At 45.0% G+C, this 16,477-nt stretch overlaps 1 protein-coding gene across 3 annotated transcripts in view; it reads left to right on the forward strand.

Moving 5' to 3' along the window:
• The window catches only part of COMMD10 (COMM domain containing 10), a 433,041-nt gene that overhangs the window by 48,946 nt on the left and 367,618 nt on the right, over positions 1-16,477 (forward strand). For all 3 annotated transcript variants that reach the window (XM_077290707.1, XM_077290699.1, XM_077290717.1), the window contains exon 5: positions 15,507-15,617. In XM_077290707.1, the coding sequence (XP_077146822.1) occupies positions 15,507-15,617 (111 nt within the window). The remainder of the gene's footprint in view (positions 1-15,506; positions 15,618-16,477) is intronic.

Below are 16,477 nucleotides of genomic sequence, written 5' to 3' on the forward strand. Positions count from 1 at the left end.
ATAACATCAGAGTGGCAATTTCAGATCACAAGAGCTTTCCAGACACAGAAACGAAACTACAGCTGTGAACTGGAACAAAATGCAAAAACAAACAAGGACTAAGTCCAACTTAGCTGGGAGTTGTCTAGCAGCAGGAACATGCACAGAAAGGCTTCTGATTACAATGTTGACCGGCATGGAAGTGACAGAGGAGCAAGGCTAAATAGCGACTCCCACATCCTGATGGAAACAGGTGAACAGAGAGGATGATGCACACCAGTTCAATTCCACCAGTGGCCACCGGGGGAGCCCAAAATCCAATTTCACAACAGTACCCCCCCCTCAAGGAGGGGGCACCGAACCCTCACCAGAACCACCAGGGCGATCAGGATGAGCCCTATGAAAGGCACGGACCAAATCGGAGGCATGAACATCAGAGGCAGTCACCCAAGAATTATCCTCCTGACCGTATCCCTTCCATTTGACCAGATACTGGAGTTTCCGTCTGGAAACACGGGAGTCCAAGATTTTTTCCACAACGTACTCCAACTCGCCCTCAACCAACACCGGAGCAGGAGGCTCAACGGAAGGCACAACCGGTACCTCATACCTGCGCAATAATGACCGATGAAAAACATTATGAATAGAAAAAGATGCAGGGAGGTCCAAACGGAAGGACACAGGGTTAAGAATCTCCAATATCTTGTACGGGCCGATGAACCGAGGCTTAAACTTGGGAGAAGAAACCCTCATAGGGACAAAACGAGAAGACAACCACACCAAGTCCCCAACACAAAGCCGAGGACCAACCCGACGCCGGCGGTTGGCAAAAAGCTGAGTCTTCTCCTGGGACAACTTCAAATTGTCCACTACCTGCCCCCAAATCTGATGCAACCTCTCCACCACAGCATCCACTCCAGGACAATCCGAAGATTCCACCTGACCAGAAGAAAATCGAGGATGAAACCCCGAATTACAGAAAAAGGGAGACACCAAGGTGGCAGAACTGGCCCGATTATTGAGGGCAAACTCCGCTAAAGGCAAAAAAGCAACCCAATCATCCTGATCTGCAGACACAAAACACCTCAAATATGTCTCCAAGGTCTGATTCGTCCGCTCGGTCTGGCCATTAGTCTGAGGATGGAAAGCAGACGAGAAAGACAAATCTATGCCCATCCTAGCACAGAATGCTCGCCAAAATCTAGACACGAATTGGGTACCTCTGTCAGAAACGATATTCTCCGGAATACCATGCAAACGGACCACATTTTGAAAAAACAGAGGAACCAACTCGGAAGAAGAAGGCAACTTAGGCAGGGGAACCAAATGGACCATCTTAGAGAAACGATCACACACCACCCAGATGAGAGACATCTTCTGAGAAACAGGAAGATCCGAAATAAAATCCATCGAGATGTGCGTCCAGGGCCTCTTCGGGATAGGCAAGGGCAACAACAATCCACTAGCCCGAGAACAACAAGGCTTGGCCCGAGCACAAACGTCACAAGACTGCACGAAGCCTCGCACATCTCGAGACAGGGAAGGCCACCAGAAGGACCTTGCCACCAAATCCCTGGTACCAAAGATTCCAGGATGACCTGCCAACGCAGAAGAATGAACCTCAGAAATGACTTTACTGGTCCAATCATCAGGAACAAACAGTCTACCAGGTGGGCAACGATCAGGTCTATCCGCCTGAAACTCCTGCAAGGCCCGCCGCAGGTCTGGAGAAACGGCAGACAATATCACTCCATCCTTAAGGATACCTGTAGGTTCAGAATTACCAGGGGAGTCAGGCTCAAAACTCCTAGAAAGGGCATCCGCCTTAACATTCTTAGAACCCGGCAGGTAGGACACCACAAAATTAAACCGAGAGAAAAACAACGACCAGCGCGCCTGTCTAGGATTCAGGCGTCTGGCGGACTCAAGATAAATTAGATTTTTGTGGTCAGTCAATACCACCACCTGATGTCTAGCCCCCTCAAGCCAATGACGCCACTCCTCAAAAGCCCACTTCATGGCCAAAAGCTCCCGATTCCCAACATCATAATTCCGCTCGGCGGGCGAAAATTTACGCGAGAAAAAAGCACAAGGTCTCATCACGGAGCAATCGGAACTTCTCTGCGACAAAACCGCCCCAGCTCCGATTTCAGAAGCGTCGACCTCAACCTGAAAAGGAAGAGCAACATCAGGCTGACGCAACACAGGGGCGGAAGAAAAGCGGCGCTTAAGCTCCCGAAAGGCCTCCACAGCAGCAGGGGACCAATCAGCAACATCAGCACCCTTCTTAGTCAAATCAGTCAATGGTTTAACAACATCAGAAAAACCAGCAATAAATCGACGATAAAAGTTAGCAAAGCCCAAAAATTTCTGAAGACTCTTAAGAGAAGAGGGTTGCGTCCAATCACAAATAGCCTGAACCTTGACAGGATCCATCTCGATGGAAGAGGGGGAAAAAATATATCCCAAAAAGGAAATCTTTTGAACCCCAAAAACGCACTTAGAACCCTTCACACACATGGAATTAGACCGCAAAACCTGAAAAACCCTCCTGACCTGCTGGACATGAGAGTCCCAGTCATCCGAAAAAATCAAAATATCATCCAGATACACAATCATAAATTTATCCAAATAATCACGGAAAATGTCATGCATAAAGGACTGAAAGACTGAAGGGGCATTTGAAAGACCAAAAGGCATCACCAAATACTCAAAGTGGCCCTCGGGCGTATTAAATGCGGTTTTCCACTCATCCCCCTGCTTAATTCGCACCAAATTATACGCCCCACGAAGATCTATCTTAGAGAACCACTTGGCCCCCTTTATGCGAGCAAACAAATCAGTCAGCAGTGGCAACGGATATTGATATTTAACCGTGATTTTATTCAAAAGCCGATAATCAATGCACGGCCTCAAAGAGCCATCTTTCTTAGCCACAAAGAAAAAACCGGCTCCTAAGGGAGATGACTAAGGACGAATATGTCCCTTTTCCAAGGACTCCTTTATATATTCTCGCATAGCAGCATGTTCAGGCACAGACAGATTAAATAAACGACCCTTAGGGTATTTACTACCCGGAATCAAATCTATGGCACAATCGCACTCCCGGTGCGGAGGTAATGAACCAAGCTTAGGTTCTTCAAAAACGTCACGATATTCAGTCAAGAATTCAGGAATCTCAGAGGGAATAGATGATAAAATGGAAACCACAGGTACGTCCCCATGCGTCCCCTTACATCCCCAGCTTAACACAGACATAGCCTTTCTGGCACACATGAAAATAAAAAGAACATACAAAAGTCCTCCCCAGTGTAGCTCCAGCCTTCTGGGACACAACACACATCAGCTCCCACTGGAGTTTAAGCCTGGAGACTTCCCTCCTCCAAACGCACAGCAGAGAACAAACAGTAGCTGGATATTAAACTCCCTCAACCACGCTCTTGAGGTGGAGATATGGTGAGTAGGTGTCCTGCCTGTTATGGTTCTCAATGGCAAGAGAACATAGCCCAGCAAACATACGAACTAGCTCTTGGAAGGATGGAAACTAAACTGACCATGAACTAAACCTGCCGCACAACTAACAGTAGCCGGGTAGCGTAGCCTGCGTTTTATCCCTAGACGCCCAGCGCCGGCCGGAGGACTAACTAATCCTGGCAGAGGAAAATATAGTCCTGGCTCACCTCTAGAGAAATTTCCCCGAAAGGCAGACAGAGGCCCCCACAAATATTGGCGGTGATTTTAGATGAAATGACAAACGTAGTATGAAAATAGGTTTAGCAAAATTGAGGTCCGCTTACTAGATAGCAGGAAGACAGAAAGGGCACTTTCATGGTCAGCTGAAAACCCTATCAAAATACCATCCTGAAATTACTTTAAGACTCTAGTATTAACTCATAACATCAGAGTGGCAATTTCAGATCACAAGAGCTTTCCAGACACAGAAACGAAACTACAGCTGTGAACTGGAACAAAATGCAAAAACAAACAAGGACTAAGTCCAACTTAGCTGGGAGTTGTCTAGCAGCAGGAACATGCACAGAAAGGCTTCTGATTACAATGTTGACCGGCATGGAAGTGACAGAGGAGCAAGGCTAAATAGCGACTCCCACATCCTGATGGAAACAGGTGAACAGAGAGGATGATGCACACCAGTTCAATTCCACCAGTGGCCACCGGGGGAGCCCAAAATCCAATTTCACAACACCTGCCCATCTCTTACATTACTCACAAAAAACCCAGACCCTGGTAACTGCTGATTAACCCCTCAGCATATATCATGCTGGAGAGAAACTTATGTGTCCCGAAGGTTTTTTATGATGTGAAACCCATATCTCGCCTCACATACAGCGCCAGTGGCCCTGTCACAACCTGTGTAAAACCCTCACTGTTGTTCGCACCTCGTGTAAACTAATGTTGTGCAGCCGATGACGCAAAGCTTTGTGGGACCCAGTTAATCCTAATAGCAAACGTTCTTCTGCCATCATTGTTAGTTGACCCTTGAAGAGAGGCCACAAACGAGCGCCATGTATGTAGTTGATTGGCTCTCATTAACGATCTAACATTGGATTTTCTAAGTGCATCATAATTCTTAGTATTCTACAGACGGGCCAAGTCTGATGTAAGAGGTGCTGCTTGTTGTAAGCTTATCTAGCCGTCCGTATAGGACTTGGAGTTTCTCATCTTAAGGGCTCTTTTCCATTTGCGAGAAACACGTCCGTGTCTCGCATGTGAAAATCAAGCTCTGGAGCCGGCAATTTGGAGCGGAGCGTGCATCTCCATGTGTTGCTATGCGGCCGCATGCTCCGCTCTGGAGTGCCGGCGCCAGAGCCTGGTTTTCACATGCGAGACATGGACGTGTTTCTCGCAAAAGGAAAAGAGCCCCAATATATACTTACTGTGATGCAGTGACCCATGTTACAGCCAGGGGGTACTGTGTGTGCGCTGTGTGTGCGTGCTTCAGGATGCGCTTGGTGATGGTGAATTAGGGACTGGCATTATTGTAAATGGCTGGAATGTGTCGCAGAGGTTCTCTGCGCTGTAAGCCCAAAATGATATGGTTATGCTGGGACTTATAGTTCCACAAGTGTTTGTTGGGTTTACTTATAAGGGGGCTTATAGGGTTAGTCAAAGAGCTGGGCGGGAATTGGCTAACCACACATGCACCACCCATCTATGGGGGGTGGTTACAACCATATAATGTGACTGAGGTCTGGTCACATGATGAGTGTTTGGACCTGAATGGTCTGTGTTGTAGGTCCTGAAAGAGGTCAGGTCTGTGTTGGAAGCTGTTCGAGTGGAGACTTCCTGAAGAGCACATGGAGAGACCGTGGACCTGAATGGTCAGTGTTGGAAGCTCCTGTGAGTGGAGACTTCCTGGAAGCACCTGGTTAGACCATGTACCTGCAAAGCCTGGGACAGCATCTGTGTTGGCGAAGCCAGGACTGACGAGTAGTCAGCCTGTGGAGCAGTAGCTCCTGAGAGGTAACCCCAGGTATGGGGAAAGAACTATGTGCACTGCACAGTTCAGTAACTGTCCTTTGTCAGTTACCCAGTGACTGGAGAGAGACAGGCTTGACTAGTGAATGCTTTGTAAAGCCATATGCGATGAAGTAATGGACTATGTGTAAGCTGGTGATGTGCAACCTAGCTTACGGTGCGGTTTATGACGCTTAAATAAACTGTATGGACTGTTTTGTGTGAAAAACCGTGCCTGACTATGTTAATCCGCTGCCAAGCGAGTGTTCCCCAACACAAACAGGCGCAACGCTACATTATCTTGTAATGTCTTCACATCCCGTTCCGTCCAGATGTGTCCGGTTCCCAGAATTCCAAGCGGCGGAAGTTCACCGACCGCCATATTGGGACACCCAAGTGATGGGTGTCCCAATATGGAAACTTTTTTTTTTTTACTTTTGCCATGCTTGTGGTACCAGTCTCTTGCGCGGCACCACCAGCGGAACACTGTCGCACCACACACACATACCCATACCCATACACACACACACTGTATACACCGTAAACAGCACACACACACACACACACACACACACACACACACACACACACACACACACACACACACACACACACACACACACACTGTAGCCGGTCACATTAAAGGGGTTTTCCCACGAACAAAAGTTCATTTTAAAAATGGTCTGTGCCTGACTGTGTACGGAGCATACCGCATCTCCTGGGCAGGGGAGGAAGCACAAGTCAATGCTGACATTACGAGCAGAGTAGGTATTGGTGTGCACGCAAGGTCACTGTAGAAGTGAGGTGCTGGAAGAACGGACCGTGGTGGTCCCTGAAATAAATAGCAAAAATTCTGTGGAATTTTATTTTAGACAAAGAAAATAAGTGCCAAGTTACAAAAAATTGGTCCCAAACCCAGTAAAGTAGAGACACCCAACATTTCGAGACCTCCCGGGTCTTAATCATGGGGTTTACTTAGGTTCAAAAGGAATGGGAACCAGGGTTAGGGAATAGCTGTATATACGCTTCCATGCGGATAATGGTAGGCTGTAAAGAAATGGTAACCTTTGGAGGATATGAAATGTACTAGGTAATGATAATAGGTCAGTGGTAACCTTAAGGGGCTTTGAATGGAGACCCGATAGAGTCCTGTGCAATAAAAAGCGTTGCTTTTTGTATGTGATATATTTTCCATATCTGGTATGGTAAGATATGTGTTGTTTCATACTTATAGTCAGAATAGTGCCAATCATTGGTGGCCAATGGTGATAACTGCATCATGAGGCTGTAGAACCTTCCTGGATATGCTTGCGCCCTGCTCCAGCCAGGGGACCATTTATTTACAGCCTACCATTATCCGCATGGAAGCTTATATACGGCTATTCCCTAACCCTGGCTCCCATTCATTTTGAACCCAAGTAAACCCCATGATTAAGACCCGAGAGGGGCGAAACGTCGGGTGTCTCTACTTTACTGGGCACATTGGGCGTGCGCTAGCGATGTGCCGTCATTTGAGTGACGGCCCGCGAACGCTGCTTGCAGCGTTCACTGTCCGTTCCTCGCTAGCGCAGATCGGGGATCTGCGCTAGCGGGATCGGCTAACGCGATCCCTTTTGGGACATTGCGTTAGCGCAGTCCGTAGCGCTATGTGCTAAACGGACTGCCCTAACGCAATGTGACCCTAGCCTAACTTGGCACTTATTTTCTTTGTCTAACATAAAATTCAACAGATGGTTGCAAATCATTCCATTAGAGTGTGCAGTGAATTTTTGCTATTTAATACTGACATTACAGCAGGGAATCACAGAGGATTCATTTTGTCAGGTAAAATATTTCACTGACTTTTTAAACAATATTTTACCTCACAAAATGTATCCTCTGCGACCTCCTGCTGTAATGTCAGTATTGTCTTTTGCTTCCTTTTCTTCCCAGACAATTTTTAAAATGAACTTTCCTTCGTAGGAAAACCCCTTTAAAAAGCAAATGTCAACACAAACATGGCTCCTCCGGATTGCACATGGGGTAGACAGGTCAAAGAAGAGAGCACAGATGGGAAAAGTCAGCACATGGTGAAAGAGACAGTGGATAGGTGGGTGAGCACATGGGGGAGATTCTCAACGCTGTAAAGTCTGCCCCCATCGTTACATCACCGCCCTCCCGATGTGATAGCATCGGGCCTCCATCTAGTTGTGAGTATAAGAATTACCAGTGGATGTACATTATATACTGTGAAGGGTTGTTTCAGTATGTATCGTGTTCTATGTCATTCTAGGAGCCTCGGTCAGCAGGCCGCTCTAGACTTTATTTTTAGTATTTTGATGGATGAAATGACATACAAGGTGCTGTTCACATTGCGGACCAGTCAAGGTTATAGTGACCTATGATAAATGCTGTTTGTAGAGGACATAACTAAAAAAATCCTCAAGTGATCACCGTGTCCTCATACTAATTATGGTAATATATCCTGTTAGGAGATGAATTATGTCGGTATAAACTGCACAAAACCCCATTGTTCAGATCAGGGCCATAGACCCTTGTCCCTTCACACTTGTTTTTTTTTTTCTCAATGGTTTATAAAATAAAAATTCCATTATTTTCATTTGTTCTTAGAGATGTATGGGAAAATGGCGCACCTGGTGCGTGCTGTTTGGAAAAAAAAATGCCACGGAGCCAAAGTAACGCACCGAAAAGGTGATCAAATGCCACAGATAAACACCACACTGTATGTAGTGCATGTGTTTTTTTTCCATAAGTTTTTGTGATGCTGTCATTTTGGGTCCATAAACCCATATAAAAGCAAGACACTGACTTCTCATCCTTGTTTGCACTGCTGGGAATTGGACCAGACCTTGTGTGTATGGTGCTCCCTTGTAGAAGAAGGTAACGCACATGGATTATCCTGTATTACATATGGTGCTGGATAGTGTCCTGTGGACAGCTGTACGACAGTGACAAGTCTTCCCTAATAGTAATAGTAATGCTTCTTGGCGAAATAAAATCATTTTGGAAAATAAACATTCATTTGAATCCAACTGAAAAGCATAGCTATGCTTCTTATCAAATCAGAGGCATGTGCTGGTAGGGTTGCCCCACACAGAAGCATCCTAGGAACGTATGTGTAAAGGAGAACAGAATTGCTCTGAACCATGACCAGCCTGCTATATGGCTATGTATCAGGCATCTGAATAGCCTCCCTTACACGGGGTATTTAGACCATCTGGATTATCTAGATATGGCATAATAGGCAGCAATAGGGATTAATTATACATTTTCTGATAATTTGTTACTTGGGCACACCAAATGCTGATAGTGGAATCAGGCTTGAGATGCAGGTAGCCGCCAAGTATCACTTCTAGGTAGTCCTCATACTGCAGCTGCTAATGTTTGTAGACACTGACTCTGGATCCGTTCAGGCTACACTGCTTCTGGATCGTCACGTAGAATGGACACTAACACGGAGTCACAGACTGGGCTGGATTTGAAAAGTGGGACAACAAGGAATACAGGGATAGGTGTGCGTTCAGACACACTAGTCTCCGGAACTTGTTCAGAGACCACTGGAGCGGTTTCAGAGTTCAGGACCTGGCCGCACAAAGACCAGGGGTTTGGGAACAGGGCCTGGCCACACAAAGACTGGGACCTAACAACTCACTGGTAGCACACTAACACACTAATGAAGCAATGTTGCTTAGTCTCTGTCCTATTGGCGAGGGTGCCTTTATATACAAGATGCCCCCAAGCAATTGGCTTTGGGCTTCTTTGCATGTGCGGGCGCTGCCCCTTTAAGAACAGGGAAGCTTGCACTAGGCATGTCTCCTGGAAGTGTGGCGTGCACAGACAACAGGAAGTAGGGAGCACGTTGAGGACAACTTCAGGTTGCCGGGGTGGAAAATATGTCCGCATCCCTACATGTAGAGGGAAGGAGAGCCATGCGAGGACGCGGCATTAGCGCTACAATGCAAGTATCCCTCTCTACTACTCTTTGGTCAAACCTCTTTTGGAATAGTCTCCAGTTCTGGGCACCACATTTTAAAAAAGACTTAAAAAGAAAACTGGAGCAAGTTAAGAGAAGAGCTACCAGGATGGTGAGCGAACTGTAAACTATGTCATATGAGGAACGGTTAAAGGATCTGGGATTGTTTAGCTTGCAAAGCAGAAGGCTAAGGCTGCCATGGGAGGTGGTGAGTTCTCCTTCAATGGATGTCTTCAAGAGAGGCTGGACAGACATGTGTCTGAGATGCTTTAGTGAATCCTGCATTGAGCAGGGGGTTGGACAAAATTGATCCTTGAGATCCCTTCCAACTCTGACATTCTATCATCACTGAAATCTGTGGTTTTACCCCTACAGCATGCTGAAAGATACACTTTTAATTTTAAAGGGCACAGGGTTGTGTAAGAAAACAAAAAATCCTGAACCTTCCTTCCAAACTGAAATTTCTCCTTCACACTCTGTACTGTATCCCCCGCCAATCTCGTGGGATCAGCATACAGTAAGGGAATGTCATATGACCGCTGCTGACAATCAGTTGAGGCTGTTATGTTTAAGTGGTCACATGATGTCTCCAGCAAGATGCTGATGGATACAGTATGGAAGGTGGAGAAGCAGTTTGTAGTATGGAAGAGCAGTTGTGGAGCAGGAAATGTGTGTATATTTTTGTTTTTTCTCGCTGCCTTTGGTACATCTAGATAAACTGGAATAAATGGCGCTATAATAATAAATAATAATAATAGTGGAGAACCCCTTTAACATGATTATTAATATTGTAAAACTATAATATTACCATTAAAATCTTAATTTATTGAACTACCTCTCCTATAGCATAGCGATTTTGGCCAGATATGGTGACATGGGCATTTCGAGTATGTTGAGGACTAGGTGAGTGTCGGATTGGCAGGGTTTTTTTTAGGTATTTTGACTGTATTGTTACTATTGAGCTGGTAGCATAAGGGCGCAGTCAGACGGCCGTACTACTCCTGCAAGGATCGTATCACATTCCTTGGACTAACTGTCGGCTCTGCTGACCGGAGCGTGACAGCTGCAGAGAAATACATGCTGCCACACTCAAGACATTAGAGCCGACGGCCAGTCTGAGGATTGCAATTGCGATCCTTGCACGAGTAATACGGCCGTCTGACTGCGCACTTAGAGTGCTTTTTTTTTTTTTTCAATTAAAAGTTGGCATGAAGCGATAAAGCCATGGTTTTTGTTGATTTTTAACTGTGCTGTCACATTTGTCATATGTGAATGTACCCTCATAGATGGCACTTCTGGAGGGGATTGCTTTCAGTTTGGTCTCACATATTTCCCATCTAGCAGACAAGTGTTTAATTAGTAATGAACATTGGGTGTTGCTACTTGTAGTGATTGCAGTTTATAGGTCAGAGCCCAAGAGATGCGTCCTATGTCATCATTTATGCAGGCTCGTCTGTCGCTCACCGCGTTGTAGTAAATGAGGTGGCGCGCACAATTTTCTTAGTAAAGGCAGCTAAGAGCCTTCTGTAATACTAGTAAAGTTGGGCAGTTCTGCTCCGGTCCGTTCACAGTAACCCCGCATTGAGCAGGGAGTTGGACACGATGACCCTTGAGGTGCAATCCAACTCTAACATTCTATGTTATCATTTAGTCACATAGGAGTTCTAGTGTTACAGTGGCTCTACATATGACAGATCTGGCTAGATGTGCCTTCCTTTATAAAGTGTGAACATTGCCTAACAGTATTGTTGACCTCTAAGAAAAGGCACTTCCGGGTCTCCATTATATTAGTATCTGAAGTAAGAGGGTCCTAGATACAGATGAAGTGCTCCATATTTGTCAGATGGCATTTAATAGAGCAGTTTATGGTGGCCCAGTACCCAATGAACAGCACAGGTCGGAGAATGTAAGCCCCATACATCTCAGGCTTCAGAGACCAGGGGTCATCATATTCTCGAATTGAAAGCCTTCTTTGTAAGACTTTGTATACATTGGCAGCAAGTGTGACTGACTGTCATCTTATTATGGCTAAAATCAACAAGGATTTGTCTATAGTTAATTTAACATGTATTTTACTAGTGGATCTCTAGGTGAAATCTGAGCCTGGTATTTGGATTCCAGCTGTGGATGTGCCAGGGGCCCATATATACCATGTTTCAACCAATTGGACAGCAGAAATCTCGGGCGACTCTCCCATACACAGGAGCGCTCCCTCAGCCAAGTGCTACTGTGCTCTCTATTAGAGATCCTCCAGGCTGGTTCATCATCAGGAGAACAAATGGTCGGCAGTCTGAAATCAGACATGATGGGTCTATACCTCCCCTGACAATAAATTGTCCAGAGCCCCAGTACACACTAGACGGTCTGCGAAACCCATTGTATGGGAGCTTTTGCCTCATTCATTGGGGATCATACACCGTTCCCAGCAGCATGCACATGGCCATCAATGTTTTATGGGGGAAGGCTGCCATTGTGCAAAATACTGATAAACCGCCACTCAAGGCCAAATATTCATGAGCTAATGACTTGTTAGTAGTATACTTCCAACCAGATGAGGCTTTCTTGAGTCTTTTTTTTTTTTCTATTACCGGTATTTCATAAACTATGGGGCTTTTCTATGTGGAAACTGGTGATAATATTGAACATGCCCATTATTCTCACCGATAGCAGTGTGGATTAGGGTGAATGGGGTTATAGTGATGCCATGTTCTTGCATGAGGCTGCGGATTTGATGTGGATTTTGACACAGATTTCACATTAAATCCAAAAGGAAAACGTTAAGAAAAGGGAGAAATTTTTGTGTGAAAGTTGTGCAGTGACCCCAGATTTAGCCAGCTTCACCCATGAGTCTGCCGAGATTCGTCTCCTTCTGATGCTGCTGTGCATCCTCCATGCCTGCCCTTTATTGCTGGTGCTGCGGTGAGCGCTCCTACAGTAAAACCTCCTGTCACTACAATTTATGCTGTAGAGATTTCCACATACCTAATGTCTGGATACAAATTCCGCTATCCTGTCTGCCTGGCTCCACGAATGAGCGCACATTGTTACTCACATCCTGACATTAAATCCATCCTGAAACGAGAGGGCCTTTCGCTATTCTACACTGCAATGCAATCTAAACCCTAGGGGAAACTTGTGCATCCGCTAGAAGTGACACATGGCGAGCTCCTCTCCTGGAATCGCTCTCGTAGACCGGTCTGCCAGTGAGGACCTGCGCACCCTGCATCAATCATTGGGAAGGAATATAACATTGCGTCTTTCAGGCTCGCTCTAATACATCAGGACTTGTTCTGATTTTTTTCCATCCTTTAATGAGCTCGGAGATGTTGCAGCCGAGCATGAGCTGATGAATTGCCGGAGTGATGAAAAGTCTGCTTTTATATTGTTGTGATTTATTCATGCGAAATCTAAATATATGAATCACAGTATAAAGCCTGACTGCTACAGAAGGAGGATAATAAAACTCCCAGCGTACGTCTCGCTGCCTTTATTTAAAGTCCTGTGTTTCCAGACTTACCTGCATGATATAGTGGGGACCTCACCATAATGATGGGCTTATTGGTGACAACAGCTGATGGGAGCTGATGGGTCTTGTAAAACATTTTCAGGAAGAACCGGGCAGCTGCTGTGTAACACACATGATCCTTTGCGGTCAATACCTTTTTATTTCCTTGACGATTTATTCTTTTAAGGAAAAGAATATTCTCTCCACAGATTGTTTCCCCTCGCATATATGATGTAGCCCCTGGTGTCTATAAGGGTCGATCCACCGATTTTAAGCTGTATTTTTTTTCTCTAAGGCTCTGTTCACATCTGCGTTACCGGAACAAGCCCTAATAGTTGCTTCTTTGAAAAGTCCGTCATCATGACCATGAGCGATCCGATGGACTCCATTACAATACATTTTGGTGGATGCTGGTGTCTGTGCTCGACATAGGAAAGTTTTCTATCTGAACCTCTGCTTTGGTGCCGGACACGCTGTTGGTTTGGCTTCAACAGCAATGCATCTATTTGTTTTCATTTTTAATATTTCTATGATGTCGTCTTGGAAGTTACAGTCACACAAGCGTGTAAGTCGGATGAGTGCTATCCGATTTTTTGTTTCTTTTATTTTTTCCAGCCATAAGTTTGTGTTGATTATAAAACTTGCAGCACGACTAAGAACATTTAGCCAAACCAGAGTCTTCTGTAAGAGTAAAACACCTCCATCTGCAGAAAGCGGTTTCCTAGGGAGCAATACCCTATGCCAGCTTTGGCGATTTCCACAAGGAGAAACAATACCCACAACATCCGATAAGGGCCTCAAATTCAACCAAGCAGTATCTTTGTACTCACGGACGAGGAGCATGAGCCCCAAAATAGTTGTCTGCAGATGCAGATCTCTTCATCTTGGAGAAGACTGGTGTGGTGGAATATTTTATGAAGAATACAGGTTTAAAAAGTTGGGTGAAAACTGACTTGTAGGGTCGCTATGCCCAGTAGTTGGCACTACATAGCCCACTTTCTTCCTCTTGGAGGAGAGCTAATTTGCTTACCTTATACCCCGTGTCCCTTAGACCCCGGACATACCTGCAATGTAAGATGACAGTCTCTGGAAGGAGGAATTTCCTAGTTGATTGCTTATTTCTGCTCGGTGTGACACATGCCAAGTCCCATTGATGCCAGGTTGTTGCACATGCATAATTTGTGGCTTAAATGAAGATTGAAGCAGAAGTCATGGTTTCCTAAGGAAATAAATGAATGGAAATGAGTCTCGTTCTATTACCGTTTCCTTCTACTTGTCAGTCTCTTCTTGTCACTTGCGATTTTTCACCTCCTACTCTGCATCTTTTATTTGTGTATGTCCCCAAATAGAAATTAAGACACAATTGTGGCTGGATCTGATAAAGTGATGATAAGGTGCTGGTAGGAATCTATATTCGGATGGTAAACAAGTGCTGATATTGAGCAGCCTAGAGCCGGGTTATACATCTAATTAGAAGGGAAGCATTATCTCCTATAATCGCTTGTGATGTCGCTTCTTTCTGTAATCCGTCCTGCCATATGTAACTGATATTTGTCCTTACTGTACGCACTCACTATGGTTGGGGCTGTGACACAACAGGAGCCCACCTCTGGCTACTACTAATGGCTACTAATGATAGTGAATATGGTTGGCGAGAACATTCCGGTGACGTGACGGTCCATAGAAATCCAGTTTTCCTAGATGTGAGTGCACCCATATTCACTATTATTACTTGTCATTTTAGTAAAATCGATACTACAATATAATTTTGCTCGCCTGAAAGTCACCATTCAGCACTTATATAGAAACACATAATATGATAGATTTTTAGTCAATAAGTCTTAACCTGTTACTGTGGACGTCTTTCAAGAGCATGCTACTGATAATTGATGTCCATGCGTGCCATATACATTAATGCTCCACAACCGTATATCTTCTCATAATGTATTGCAAGTACGTCTGCTGCACTAATGCAGTGCTTAGGACAAGTTTCCATTGAAGCCCAAACCCTCCCAAAAAGGGAAAAAACATTTTCTATCCGGATCCAGCAAGGTCTTCTAAATTGGGAACAAAAGACCTAAAGGTGTTATTCCAATCTGATAATGTGTTGGCACACCGGATCAGTGGGACTTTCCAAGGTCGTCCCTCCACTGATTGTGATGTGTGGCCAGACCGTGTCCTAGGAGTGTCCTGGTACTTTATAACCTAGGAGTGCCCCTTTATATATATATAGGCATATCATTACATACTTCACACATGTTTGTTTATCATATCTTCGGATTGAGTTTTATTGTAGTATTGATAATATTACTCGCAGGGCCAGAATTTACAGCCTATTGATATTGGGTCTTTGTATATCCGTATATACAGTAATATAGTCCTATCCGTCATACTGCAGCATTTTATGAATTTTGTTCTTGTGCCAGAATACCTACCTAATGCATTTAAGGTAAACTGGCACAGATGGCGTAAAGAAGGAGACGCTATCCTGTTTACCGAAACTGCCGTCGGACTTTTTGAGCTCACAAACACATGGAAGAAGTAACTATGGCTTTTTTGTGTTTTGCTGTCTAGCTGGAGACAACTGCCTGGCAGCTCAACCTCCAGATGGCTCAATCCACCCAAGCAAAAATGAAATCTCCCCAGGCTGTGCTAGAACTTGGAGTTAGCACCGAAGACACAAAGGTAGGCAGACACATCTGCTGCTGAGCGCTTCCCTTCTCTCCTCCGGGTGGCTGGGAACAGCAGGTCTTTATCCGACCAGTGCTGGGTAATGCCTGAGCTCCTCCGTCACACAAGGGGTTAAGTAGAGGACTCCTCACTTGCTGTTGTCAATGTTTTATCTCTTGGTGAATATGTCATTATTGCATTTAGAGGGGAGACGAGCAGTTTGCTTACGCTGTGCTCCAAGTGAAGTAATTAGGAAGTGTTGCCTGCAGACACACGATATTGCCGCGTGCTGAATAAAGCACCCCTCTAGTCTTCTCCTTATCCCAAGTGTGGCATAGGATTAAGATCTCTGCAAAAAATGCTTGTTCTGGCTGTCTTGGCTTGTTACATCTTATTTTCTTTAATTGCTTTCCTTTAATTACTTTTTTTTGAGTCTTCACAAATTCTCTGATGTACCAAATGGTGTTACGGCGAGCATCGCTGCTGTGCTGAGAAGTTTATTACGTTTATTTAGTGATATGTATCTCTTGTACATATATATATATTTATTATAAAGCACTACAGAACCTGCTTGTGTAATATCTAGTTGCCAGCCATGCGGCTGTGGCAAGGACATGCTGGTATCATGGTGGCGTCTGCCGATAGGATGTGTTGGGTTTCTGCTGGAGCCTACACTTAATTTCTCAGTGTTCCCACCCTAGAATTGCTCACCGGGCAACGAAATGGAGATTAAACCCTAGAGTAAGTAGCCAAGCAAAAGGTAAGCTTTCAAGCATAGTTAGAAGTTCACCATACCACCTCTGTGATACGCTGTGAGGCTCCTCTCGGACGACCATTGCAGCAACTTATGTTGTCAATCATGGCACAGAGATTAA

The sequence above is a fragment of the Ranitomeya variabilis genome, chromosome 1 (assembly GCF_051348905.1).
Source record: "Ranitomeya variabilis isolate aRanVar5 chromosome 1, aRanVar5.hap1, whole genome shotgun sequence".
Taxonomy (NCBI): domain Eukaryota; kingdom Metazoa; phylum Chordata; class Amphibia; order Anura; family Dendrobatidae; genus Ranitomeya; species Ranitomeya variabilis.